Source organism: Talpa europaea (genome assembly GCF_964194135.1).
Source record: "Talpa europaea genome assembly, chromosome: 5".
In the NCBI taxonomy this organism is placed as follows: domain Eukaryota; kingdom Metazoa; phylum Chordata; class Mammalia; order Eulipotyphla; family Talpidae; genus Talpa; species Talpa europaea.
Window position 1 is genome coordinate 89,349,367 of NC_140071.1, and position 12,962 is coordinate 89,362,328.

At 37.8% G+C, this 12,962-nt stretch overlaps 1 protein-coding gene across 1 annotated transcript in view; it reads left to right on the plus strand.

The window, feature by feature from the left end:
• ABCG2 (ATP binding cassette subfamily G member 2 (JR blood group)) overlaps nt 1-12,962 on the plus strand; it is a gene marked incomplete at both ends in the record, with an annotated part of 44,308 nt that overhangs the window by 19,307 nt on the left and 12,039 nt on the right. Inside the window, 4 exons of the mRNA XM_084233228.1 lie at nt 3,740-3,891; nt 5,342-5,446; nt 7,764-8,014; nt 11,053-11,135. Coding sequence (XP_084089354.1) covers nt 3,740-3,891; nt 5,342-5,446; nt 7,764-8,014; nt 11,053-11,135 — 591 coding nt within the window. The remainder of the gene's footprint in view (nt 1-3,739; nt 3,892-5,341; nt 5,447-7,763; nt 8,015-11,052; nt 11,136-12,962) is intronic.

A 12,962-nucleotide genomic window follows, 5' to 3' on the forward strand; every position in this document is an offset into this window, starting at 1 on the left:
AATACCACAGACTGAGTGATGTTAACAATAGCAATTTATTGTTTCAGTCTTAAATGCTGTAAGTCAGTCCTATCTCCTGAGGCCTCTCTCTTTGGCTCATACGTGCCTGTCTTCACGTCATTTTTTCCCCTTTGTGTCTGTGCTCTAATCATCTTTGTATAAGGACACTAGTATAGATATATAATTTATATATATAATATATAAGCATATATTATTTATAAATATAATATATATAATTATATATACAATATATATAATCCACTATGTAATGGATTAAGGCCCAGCCCAGTCATAGAAACTTCCTTAACCATAATCAGCTCTTTCAAGACCCGATCTCTCTAAGTACAGTCTCACTCTGAGGTCCTGGGCTGAGGAATTCAACAACATGACTTTTGGAGGGGACACAGTTACATTCATAACAGTTAAAAGAAGACATGAGATAGAATTAAGTGGATGCGGATTATGCAGGCTTTGCAGGCCACTGGAAGCACTCTGACTTGCACCCCCCTCTGTGAGGTGGGGAGATTTTATAGAATATTAGAAAAGAGGAGTAGACAAAAGATCGTGTATCTGGGCTAGTGCAAGTGCAAGGAAAGCTGTTCACTATAGCTCAGTTGATGCTGGCTTTGATGAGGGTGTAATGAGAATGATGAGAAGTGTGTAGATTCTGATTTGATTTTGAAGGTAGAATCAACGAGATTGGTTCATGAGTTGGATGTGGGGTATAATTATTGAGAGAATGCCTTCTAAGATTTTGGGCTTAAAAAATGGAAGAATGGAGTAAAAGGAAGGGTATTTCCTTTTATCAAAGGAAGGCTTAGAAGAACATGTTTATTGGGGAAATTTCAATAATTACATTTTGGTCTGGCCAGGTTGGCTTTTGCTCACCCTTTTTGGACATCATTTTTTGGTCAATTATTTTTTTAAAGTCATAGTTATATGTTTTTAAGTTATAAGACTAGTGCAAAGAAATCCCCATGTCCCCTTGCCTAGATTTCCCCACTGTTAACTTCAGCTGCATTTGCTCTTGCTCCATCTTACCACCCCTAACATGGGCTTTTCCGCCATCATTCCTATCACTTTAAATAGTCTGGTGGGTAACTACCAAAAGCAAGGATGCTCCTATATCACCACCTGACACACTCCCAGCCTGGAGGTCACCACCTGCAATCAATAGGCTCCTGCAACCTCCTTCAATTCATAGGCTGCAGTCAGACTCACCAGCTGTCCTGCCATGTCTTATTTTCTTTGTGTCTCAGGGTCTTCTCCAGAAATACTTCTTTTCAATCTTTAGTGGTCCGAGCAGATCTTCTGTCTGTTCCTGCCTTCTGTGTCCTTACCCATCCATGAGAGTACATCTCAGAGGGTGGCCTGAAATCTGGGCCCATGCAGCTTCCTTATGACCAGATTTGGCCCAGGAATTCCTGGTGGGGGCACTACAGAAATGATGCTGTGTTCTTGGTGCAGAACATCAGAACTGTGTAATTTTGACTCCCCCCACCAGGGGTGATGTTTGCCTTCATCCCTGGTCATGTTGGTGGCTGCTGGGTGTCTCTGCTATGACATAGCATATTTTTACCCTTTTTTAAAAAAGATTTATTTATTTATGTATACAAGAACTGGGATATAAGCCAGAGGTGTGTGTGTGGGGGGGGCGGTTGGTAAGAGGATTCACCAGAGACAGAGTGGGGAGCAAAACAGGCAGATCTATTGAAATACACTGCTGAGGGAAGCAGTGGACAAGTCAGGAGAGGTCTGCTGTGCCATGTGGGTCATCTCCCTGGCCGGGGATTGAACTCGTGCTGCAGTGGCTGGCCATAGCTTGATAGCGCTGAGACTTAAACCCCTGCACCACCAGGGAGGCCCCATCATAATTTTTAAGGTATACATTATACAATAGTACTTAATTGTTGAATGTAACCAGTCTCCCAATCATGCTCACTATTCTCTCTGCTCACTACTTCTAGGGTCTCCCCACTTCTCCCTCCTCAACCTTTGTAAAAATGCTGCCCAAAAAACTGCCTTCTTGTTATCGTGACCTTGCTTCCTCTGATGCTCAGACCCTCATAAATAAGTCTCTATAGTAAGATGAGAAGAAACATGAAAATGGGAAGATACCTAAGATTTTAAACACCTTAACTTTGAGATGGCCACAGGACATATGGTGAAGATGCCAGGTAATAGGTTCAGCTTCTGTTAGGAATACATCCATGATACTTTTATTATCTATATCTGTTAACAGTGTTCATGAGAGAAAGATGACTTGATGCATTATGCTGTAAGTGTTTTCATTATGTTTCAGACTTGGCACACAAGCATCTCTCCTCATGCCAGAGCTTTAACCCAATCTTCTCAAAGTCTGCTCTTCCCACTGATCACTTGGGTGCTTGTTAAAATGCAGAATCCACTTCTAGAGATCTGAGATGAAGCCAGTAGTCTCCATTTTTAATAGGAGATACTGAACACTGGTGCCCTTCACTTCAGACAGAATAGCAGTGAAGTTCTCACATAAATCTCCTTTTTTTCCTACCAGTCTTACTGGCTCCCTAGTGCTTATTGACTACAAAATTCCTATTTCTGAGTGAAGAACTTGTTTGTGATGAGCTTGTTTTGTGATGCAGTCTCATTCCTTAGATGCTCCCTCTACCCCCACCCCCACCTCCCTGCCGTGACACTGAACTACTTGTAGTTTCCGTATAGAGTTTGTTGTCACACATCTTTGTCTGCCATGTTCTCCACCTTGACTACGCTTTCTCTTTCTTGGCTTGCTCCTGTTGGCACCTTTGATATTCTACTTCCATCATCTTCAGATGGATGAGGGTCTTTTTTATACTGAAAAGGAACCCTTTGTTACTTCTGTTCCACATTGTGGTGAAATGCTCCATCTAGTTGCCTGATCCTCTGAGGCAGAACAATCTTGAATACTCTGGTAGCATATGTTAGGTGCTTACATTGAAGGGACTGTGTCAGAAAACATTTTCAGTAATCACAGTTTTTGTGAGTCATTTTGGCCTTTGTTTCTTATATCCATAAGTAGTAACTCCTGTGTAAACACAGTTTAGCACTGTTTTGGCTTCAGGCCATCAAATCCTAGCCCTGCCCTTCCTAAGACCCTTGACCACAGTGGCTTAATCCTCTAAGCTTAATCTGAAAAAGGAAGATAATAATACCGGTGCTGCCTTGTAGCAATATTGTGAAAATTTAGAGAAGGGTGTCTATAAAATATTTAACAGAGACATAGTTAATACTGAATAAAGTTAATAGTTATTAAAACAAAAATGAATATTAATTCCTAAAAGAACCAGAAGACTCAAATGATCAATAAGCGTGGGGCAAATGTCTGTTGCTCTAATATTTAGCCTACAATAAGCTCTCCAGCTTAAGTGTACTTAGAGTGTTTGTTAAAAGTGTACTTAGAGTGTTTGTTACTTGGGTGTTTGTTAAAAATATGTATTTCCCAGACCCAAGAGGTCTGGGGACACTGTCCAGGAATCTGCATTTTTAATCAGTGTTCAGTTGATTTTAGACTGTCCATGAGACACATTTTAGGAAACCTTAACTTTTAATAAGGGCATTAAATTAGGTACCTCATCAGGTAAATAAATATGAGATGAGGTGTTAGTAAAAAAAAATCCAGGTGAACTAAGAACATATGATCTAAATATAAGAATAAAGTTTTTTGCCAAGAAGTATAAGTGTTAGACTTGTAATGACTTGTTATTTTTCACTTTTAACTTAGGATGTCTAAACAGGGACGAACAATCATCTTCTCCATTCATCAGCCACGCTATTCCATCTTCAAGTTGTTTGATAGCCTCACCTTATTGACTTCAGGAAAACTGATGTTCCACGGGCCTGCTCAGGAAGCCTTGGGGTACTTTGCATCAGCTGGTATGGTTGACTTTTTCATGCAGTAAGGTTATCATTAGTAGACTCCCAAGAGAACAAAGGGTGCCACGGACCAGCACAGCAGTGAACGATGAGGCCGTCTCAGGGTTGAGAGACTGCGCAGGGTGGTCAGGGATTCAGTTAAAGAAATGACAAACAGACACACTTCCAGAGTGAAAATCTGAGTGTAATTTTCTTTGAGTTGGTGACCAGTATATATATGTTTCCTAAAAGCATAGGAATGGCGAACATCAGTGAAGAAATCAGCTTGCTTATAGGTTTAGCTTATCATTGACAGGGCAGTGATTTACATCTGGACCCAGGCACATTCCTAAGTAGTTAGGCTATTAATTTTTCTTTTTGTTTTATATGATTACTTTTTTGTTTTAACTACTCACTATTACTATTAATTAACACGGGTGAATTTTACTTTTCACAATGTAATATTTTTATCATTTAGATTAATACTAACAAGGCTAAGTATACAACAGAGAAATTATTAAGCTAGCAGTTCTATTAATACACAGAGTTTAGTAACGTTTCATTTGAATCAGCCTAGTTATTAGATTTCGTATGTTCTTTTTTAATTGGCAAACCAATGACCTTTTAAACAGAGAGAGAGAAAAAGATTTTAGAGAGACAGTTGTATTAGAATAAAGTTTGTGGGTCTAGAGAAGGTGAGATAAGTTTCCGTGCGGACAGCATTCCTGTAGTGGCTCCTGGTGGTCGTTATCTTTCAACAGGCTTCCATCTTATCTATGTCTTCAGGCGGTTTTTGCTGTTCTCCTCCTGGCGCTGGTTGCCCAGCCGGACCTAGGGATTCCTAGAGGTCACTGCAGGAGGAGGTGCAGCAGGTATATCTTCAGGGGGTTTTGCTGTTCTCCCCCTGCATGCTGGTTGCCCAGCCGGACCTAGGGACCGTGGCGCAAGCCATTAGCCCTAAGGGTCACTGCAGGGGGAGGTGCAGCAAAAGGGGATTCGGTAGGAGTGCTGTTTGGTCTTTGAGCTAACAGACCAAAACATCTTGGGTCAGTTTGGTGCTGGAATTTTTCTTCCTTTTCTAGCACTAGCATTTTTTCTAGATTTTTTTCAACTTATATATATTTTTTGACCAATTTTAGATTTTTGTAGAGGTTCTGATAAGCAACAGAGAACATTGGTAGTTGTTTCAGTTTTCATGAATTATGATGGGTAAGCACCAAGCACTAATATAAGTATTTCTGAGTGTCTAAGGTTGGTTTGGGATATGGTGTTTTGCTTACAGATAGAATTGTTGCAATATTGTATGGTTGGACATATGAAAAGAAAGTATGAATTAGTAAGGGGAAAGAGAAAGATGAGAGAGAAGGCTGTCTCCCTCAGCCTCCTCCCCCCATCCCACACCAGTAAAAGTGAGTCCTTATTATCTTTCAGGACTATGAGATTTGTGTATTTCAGTTGTTCTCTTTTGTAGGATACCACTGTGAGTCCTATAATAACCCTGCAGACTTCTTCCTGGATGTCATTAATGGAGACTCCTCTGCTGTGGTGTTAAACAGAGAGGATGAAGACGGTGAAGGTATGTGAATTTGCCAAGAGTCACAGATTAACCAATTGAATTAAATGAATTTTAGCAATATGGCAGCTCATTAAAATGTTCTTTGTGAATTTATACTAATACCGTCCTCTTTCTTGGATGTACGAATGCATAGATTGCCAAGTTTCTTATTTCAAAACACTAGATAAATGATGAGAAATTTTTATTTATTTATTTATTTATTTTTTAAAGATTTATTTATGCATACAAGAACTGGGGTACAGGCCAGAGGTGTGAGGGGTGTGTGTGAGAAGATTCAGCAGAGACAAAGGGGAGAGCAGAACAGGCAGATCTACTGAAATACACTGCTGAGGGGAGCAGCAAATGAGACAGGAGAGGTCTGCTGTGTCATGTGGGTTAGCTCCCTGGCCGGGGATCGAACTTGGCTGCAGTGGCTGTCAATAGCTTCAGGTGCTGAAACTTAACCTCTTGCACCACCAGAAAGGCCCCAGAGTGTCAATTCTAAGATTAATTTCCATTTAAAAAAATGCTCATTAAAGAGACATTAACCAAAACAAAGAGACACCCTACTGAATGGGAAAAATTTTTTGCACACAATACAACTGATAAGGGACTGATCACAAAGATCTAAAAAGAGCTCACACAACCCAACAAAAACAAATTAAGCAATCCAGTCAAGAAGAGCTGAAAAGAAACATCTCCAAAGAGGAAATGCAAATGACCAACAGGTATATGAGAAAATGTTCAACATCACTTGTAATCAGGGAAATGCAAATCAAAACCACAATGAAATACCACCTTCACCAGTGAGATTGGCACATATTAAAAAAACAGGTTGGCACATATAACAACAAATGTTAGCGAGGATGTGGAGAGAAAGAAACTCTCCTAACTACTGGTGGAAATGCAACCTGGTCCAACCACTATGGAAATGTGTGTGGAGGTTCCACAAACTACTAAAAATGGACCTTTCATATGAATCAGCAATTCCACTCCTAGGAATCTACCCAAACCAGCAATACCACTCCTAGAAATCTACAAAAAACGTTAACTCAAAAGGATACCTGCACCTCTATATTCATTGCAGCACAATTTCCAATAGGTAAATTATGGAAACAACCCAAATGCCCAAAAATGGATGATTGGATCAAGAAGATGTGGTATATATACACAATGGAATATTATTCAGCAATCAAAAAGATAAATTCATGCTCCAACATGAATTTAATCCCTTCTAGCTCCAACATGGATGGAGCTAGACGGGATTATGCTCAATGAATTAAGCAAGAAGGAGAAAGAAAAATATCAGATGGTTTCACTTATAGGAGGAATCTAGGGGAACCAAATAAGGAGCCAGGAAAAAAATTATAATAAATCAAAAAAAAAAAATTAACAGGCAGCTATTAATCAGAGACACTCTGCAGGGCAGGGAGAGGGAGAGGAATCACAGGGGAGGGATTGTGATCTTACACAACGGACTGTGGTGATGGTGCATGGATGAATTAATGATGGGAATTTTGCAGAGACTACACCTGAACAGAAAAAGCATGCAGTGTACAAAAAGGAAGAATGATGTAAAATATAGATAAAATAAAAATAAATAAAGATCTACATTTACAAAAAAAAAACAAAACTGCATCAGAGAGAGAGTGAAAAAAATTAAAAAACTGCCCATTGTTTACTTAGCATTGGAAATAAGAAACTTGACAATCTGTGTGTTTTTACATAGAAAAAAGCCAGGAATAAGTTCTTACAGTAGGAATTTTAATTCTCTATGGTAAGAAGTATATTATATCTCACATCATTGTTCAGTTTTGTACAATGTTTCCTTTCTCCTCTCAGGTGTAGAACCTGTAAAATTCCCACCACCAATTCACCCATGAACCACCACTATAGTCCCTTGTTTTGATTCCTTCCCCTTCCCTCTACCCCTCCCCTGCAGAATGTCTCTGATTTATACTTGCCTGCTAATTTTTATCTATTTATTTATTTGTTTATTTATTTGTTTGTTTGTTTGTTCTTGACCCCTTATTTACTTCCCCTATTTTTCTCCTATAAGTGAAACCATGCGATATTTTTCTTTTTCCAAGAAGTTTATTTTAAAAAGAATTAGAGTCCAAATATTATAATTAGAAAAAGAACAGTGAGTTTCTGTATCCATAAGTTTCTAGATGTAGGCCAAATTAACTGTATTTTTCTAATGTGTGAAGCAATGATAGAATTGATATTTTGATAATCAATCTTTATTAATATGTTATTGATAAGGAGTTTCAGAAAAATGTTTAAGTCAATTGTTATCTTGTTAATAATGTTTCTTTTCTTTATTTTTATCCCAAAGCTAAGGACATTGAAGAAGCTTCCAAGGGAGAGACTCCTCTCATAGAAAGATTAGCTGAGTTTTATACCAACTCCACCTTCTTTAGAGAAACACAGGTTGAGTTAGATCAACTTTCAGGAGTTGAAAAAAAGAAGAAGAACATAGGCTTCAAGGAAATCACCTATTCCACCTCCTTCTTTCATCAACTCAAATGGATTTCCAAACGTTCATTCAAAAACTTACTGGGTAACCCCCAGGCTTCTATAGCTCAGGTAACCTGAGAGTGTCTTCTAATTGTGCTGTGGGGGTACTTTCCTTCTGCTATGATCTCTTGATACTTTAGGATAATGTTTCTCTTCTGCCCACCCTCCCAGGGAAAACACATTAAGTTATTTATAGAAAACATAAATGTTTTCCAGGGAAACACATTAAGTTATTTATGGAAAACATTTTTTAAAGACTTATTTATTTATATATACAAGAATTGGGGTACAGGCCAGAGGTGTGGGGGATTAGAGGATTCACCAGAGACAGAATGGGAACAGAAAGGGTAGATTGTCTGAAATACACTGCTGAGGGGAGCAGCAGGTGAGTCAGGAGAGGTCTGCAGCGCCATGTGGGTAGCTTCCTGGCGGGGGATTGAACTTGGGGATCAAACTCATGCTGTGTTGGGCATATAAGCATGACTGTGTTCCAATAAAAGCTTATGCACAGATACTGAAATTTGAATTTCATGTGGTAAAAAATATTATTCCCTTTTTTTTCAACCATAAAGGAAATATTAAAAAAAGTATTCTCATGATCTGAGGACATCACTTGTTGATCTCTGGCTTAGGATTTTTAATCTTGCATATGTTCACTTCTTTAAGTACATGCATTGGACCTATTGAGATGTTTAATTACTTCCTATTGACAAATCTCCTATCTGTAATCATAGAATCATAATTAGATTTGAACTTTTTGTTTATATGATTCAGACTTTGCTTATGATATGCATTTAACTAAAGCTTTTATTTGGAAGATCTTGGAATGAATGGATCATCTGTGTAACATTTAGTGTGCTGAGGGCTTCCTGAACAAATCAGTTTGGAAGGCACTATCCTATCTTTTGGAGATTTAACGATGCTATTGGCATATTTAACATTTGAATGTAGATTAATTTTTTTTAGTGACTGCCATAAGCATCCCTCTCACCTGGAGAAATGTTGGTAAACACATTTGGTTTGATCAAAGGTAGAATAACATTTAGGGAATTTGTCCCCCTCCCCCACTCCTGTTCAAAACAGAGGCCAGATACCCAGAACTCAAAATGTCTCTGCTTTGTTGTGCAATGTTTATCTTCCTGTTTATTTTCTTTTCTTTGATTCAAGAAAGAATAACATAGACACACCTTGTAAAAAAGCAAGACAAAATAACAGGATCAATCATTTTTTGTAAGTTTGAATGCTGACTTTGAAAGTCCTTTTGGAATTTTGAAACCAAGAAACATCCTAATGATAATATTGACAGTTTGTTAGTATATCAGATTAGTAGACAAAAATGCGTAGTGTTGCAAAATCTGAATGTTCTTAAAGTTATATTGTGTGGAAATATAAATTCTGGTGTATATATATACATGTGTGCATGTTGATGTGATCATCATGATTTATTTTGGAAGTTATATCTTTTGACATAAAATACAGTATATTCTGGGGACAATTAAAATATGCCAGGATACGAGTTTGTTCAAATTTTGATCTTTTTTTAATAAGCAAGGGAACTTTTAAGGACCTCAAATCATATTCTTTCCAGACTATGGTTTCACAAACTAGTCTTCACAGGTCAAGGTCCTGTGTTCTACTTTGGCTTGCTTTATGCCCAAATTGTCCTTGACAATTTACTTCCAGTCTTGTTACCCCTGGATTGTTATAATAGTAAGATACTTTAGGTTTTAACTGTGAGAATTCCATGATATATAGTGATATATATAATTTTTGAAGTCATCTCTTATATTTTTATATTTAATACAACATAAAAGTACAATAAAAATTTTCTCAACTAATCAAAAAAGATAAACTCTTGCCATTTGCGGCAACACGGATGGAGCTAGAAGGGATTATGCTAAATGAAATAAGTCAGAAGGAAAAAGATAAATATGTGGAATTTAGAGAAACCAAAAAAGACAAAACTTACAAGCTGACCATAGATCTGAGGCATGCAGCAGGGGAGGGGAATTAGATGGGTCAAATCATGGGAGGGAAGAGCACAAGAGACTGTAGTGAGGGGTCACAGGTGATGTGGTGGGAGAACTACGGGGACTACATCTGAGGTGAGAAAATCAAATACAGCACAAAAATGAGCAATGATGTAGGGAAATAAATAAATTTAATTTAAAATGTAAATTTTTAAATATAAAAAAAAATCCTCAACTGATATAGTGTAGACCTGTCCTTAATGGATTTGGTCAATCTTTGAAACAAAAATGATATTTATCAGTCTTCTCAGAAGCCATCAAATGCACCGAGAAGATAAAGGTAGATCAACATGCCCCACACTTGGCAACTTGTTCTCACTGTTGGCTGTGGGCCTCCTGGCGGTGTTGCTAAATGCTTGGGCAGGAGGATGAGGAGTGGAAGCACTTGGTGCCCTCAGGAAAGCTGGCTGAATGCTTTGGTGACAGTGACAGTGCACTTTTCCAGGGCAAGCCTGGACTCCTCCCAGGTCATGTAGGTGGGCCCCAGCTCACCCCTGCTTCCTCACTGTGCAAAATTTTATTGTTAGAATTTTTCTTTGTGTTCTTTTAAAATTGTATTTATTTTTATTGTTAAGAGTAAAAGATATCCTGTTTTTACTTTTGCCTCTTGAAATACAAAACCACACGTGTTCATTCAGGTTGAGTTCAGGTCAAAGGGTGAGTTTAGGGCAAAACTTTTAACAACTTGGACTTTATTTTATTGTCCAAACTATTTTGCTGGGAATTACTTGCTCTGTCTCTCATTATGAATTCCCAGGCCTTGATCCCTGAACTGGGTCCTGAACCAGCAGTGCCTGTTGAAGTCCTGGGGAGAATCTTAGCTTTTCCAGCTATGTTCTTTGGTCTGTCAGTCACCCCTACATGCAGATGAACAATTTTTTTTTTAATTTTAATTTATAAAGCAGTCTAATGACACATCTGTTTTATATTCTTCCATGGACTTTGGTCAAGCCCTTTCTCCTATCTCAATGGAGAAATGTGATTATGTAGCTACATATGTTATGAAAATATTAGACGGTGTGTAAATTTCTACCCCTAATTCAAGCTCTTTTTTATTTTTGTTTTTGTTTTGAAAAGATAATTGTAACAATCATCTTGGGCCTTGTTGTTGGTGCCATTTTCTATGATCTAAAAAATGATCCTGCAGGAATCCAGAATAGGTAAGTAAATTTGGATCTTAATTTTTGAGAAAGTGCTTTTGCTTTATTTAAGCTTATGGAAATCCATTAAGAATTTAAATTTCAGACAAGAACAGGGTAAACTGAGGAGTAGCTGAATGTAAGAGTTAATCTCTCTCTACATATATTTATACACACATACATATACACATATATCAATACACATATGCATATAGTGGTAAAATACACAGAACATAGTACTTACCCTCTTAACATTTATATTTACATTGTTGTGCAGTCATCACTATCATCCAACTGTAGAACTTTTTTCATCTTCCCAAACTGAATCTCTGTACCCATTTAATGATAATTCCTCATCCTCCCTTATCCCAGTCCCTGAAAACCACAATTACACTTTCTCTGGATTTTACTACATTAGGTACCTCATATGGGTGAAATCAGACAGTATTTGTCCTTTGGTGACCAGCTTATTTCCCTTAGCATATTATCTTCAGTGTTTATCCATGTGATAGCCTATGTCAGAATTTCCTTCCTTTTGAAGGCTGAATAAGTTTTCATTGTGTGGATACCACATTCCATTGTATGGATATACCATTTATTTGTCCATGGACACTTAGGTTATTTCAACTTTTTAGCTATATTGAATAATGCTGCTATAAACACAAATATACTGATTTGGATCTCTGCTTAAATTCTTTTTGGTATCTATCCAGAATTCTATTTTATTTTGAGGAATTTCCATCCTGCCTTTTAGAGTAGCTACACCATTTTGCATTCCTACTAGCAGTATACAATTTCTCTACAACCTTGTCAACACTTGTTATTTCCTGTTCCAGCCCCCCTTATTTTTTTTATTTAAATTTTATTTTTTATATTCCCCATACAATTACAACCCCCTTGTTTTGACCTCAAGCCCTCCTTTCCTCCCCCCCCCCCATAGAGTGTCTCTGGTTCATAGTTGTTTGTTGATTTTGATATTTTCTTTCTTATAGTTATTCTTTTTCCTGGTCCCTTATTTAAGTTTTCTAGATTCCTGCTATGACTGAGACCATCCGGTATTTTTCTTTTTCTTTCTGGCTTATTTTGTCCAGCCCCCCTTATACTAGTTATATTAGTGACCACTGATGTTAAGCATCTTTTCATGTGCTTATTGACCATTTGTTTATCTTCTGTGCAGAAATGTCTAGTCAAGCCTTTTGCCCATTTTTTTTTAAGTCACATTTTGTTTTGGGGTTATTATTTCTCACTCAGGAGTTTATTTTATTTTTTTAAAGATTTATTTATTTATACACACAAGAACTTGGGTACAGGCCAGAGATGTGGGGGGTGAGAGGATTCACCAGAGACAGAGTGGGGAACAGAACAGGCAGTCCGACTGAAATAGCTGTTGAGGGGAGCAGCGGGAGAGGCAGGAGAGGTCTGCTGTATAATGTAGGTAGCTCCCTGGCTGGCTGGGGATCAAACTCATGCTGCAGAGGCTGTGGATAGCTTCACAGTGCTGTGCTTAACCCCTTGCACCATCAGGGAGGGCCCATTTGCCCATTTTTAAATTGTATCTTTTGTTGTTGAACTGTGAAGTTTGCTATGTGTTTCTGGTATTAACCTCATATATGATTTGCAAATATTTTCTGCCACTCTGTGGGTTGTCTTTTCACTTGGCTGATAGTTTCCTTTGATGCGCAAAAGTTTTAAATTTTGACATAGTCCAGAAGATCTATGTCTTTTATTGCCTGTCAGTTAATTTCCTTACTATTTTTTAATTTATTTAATATGAAGAGGTGGGTAGAACTCAGTTTTTTCTGTTATATAGTGGGTGCTTAGTTTACCCTTCCCAGTTATGTACCCATA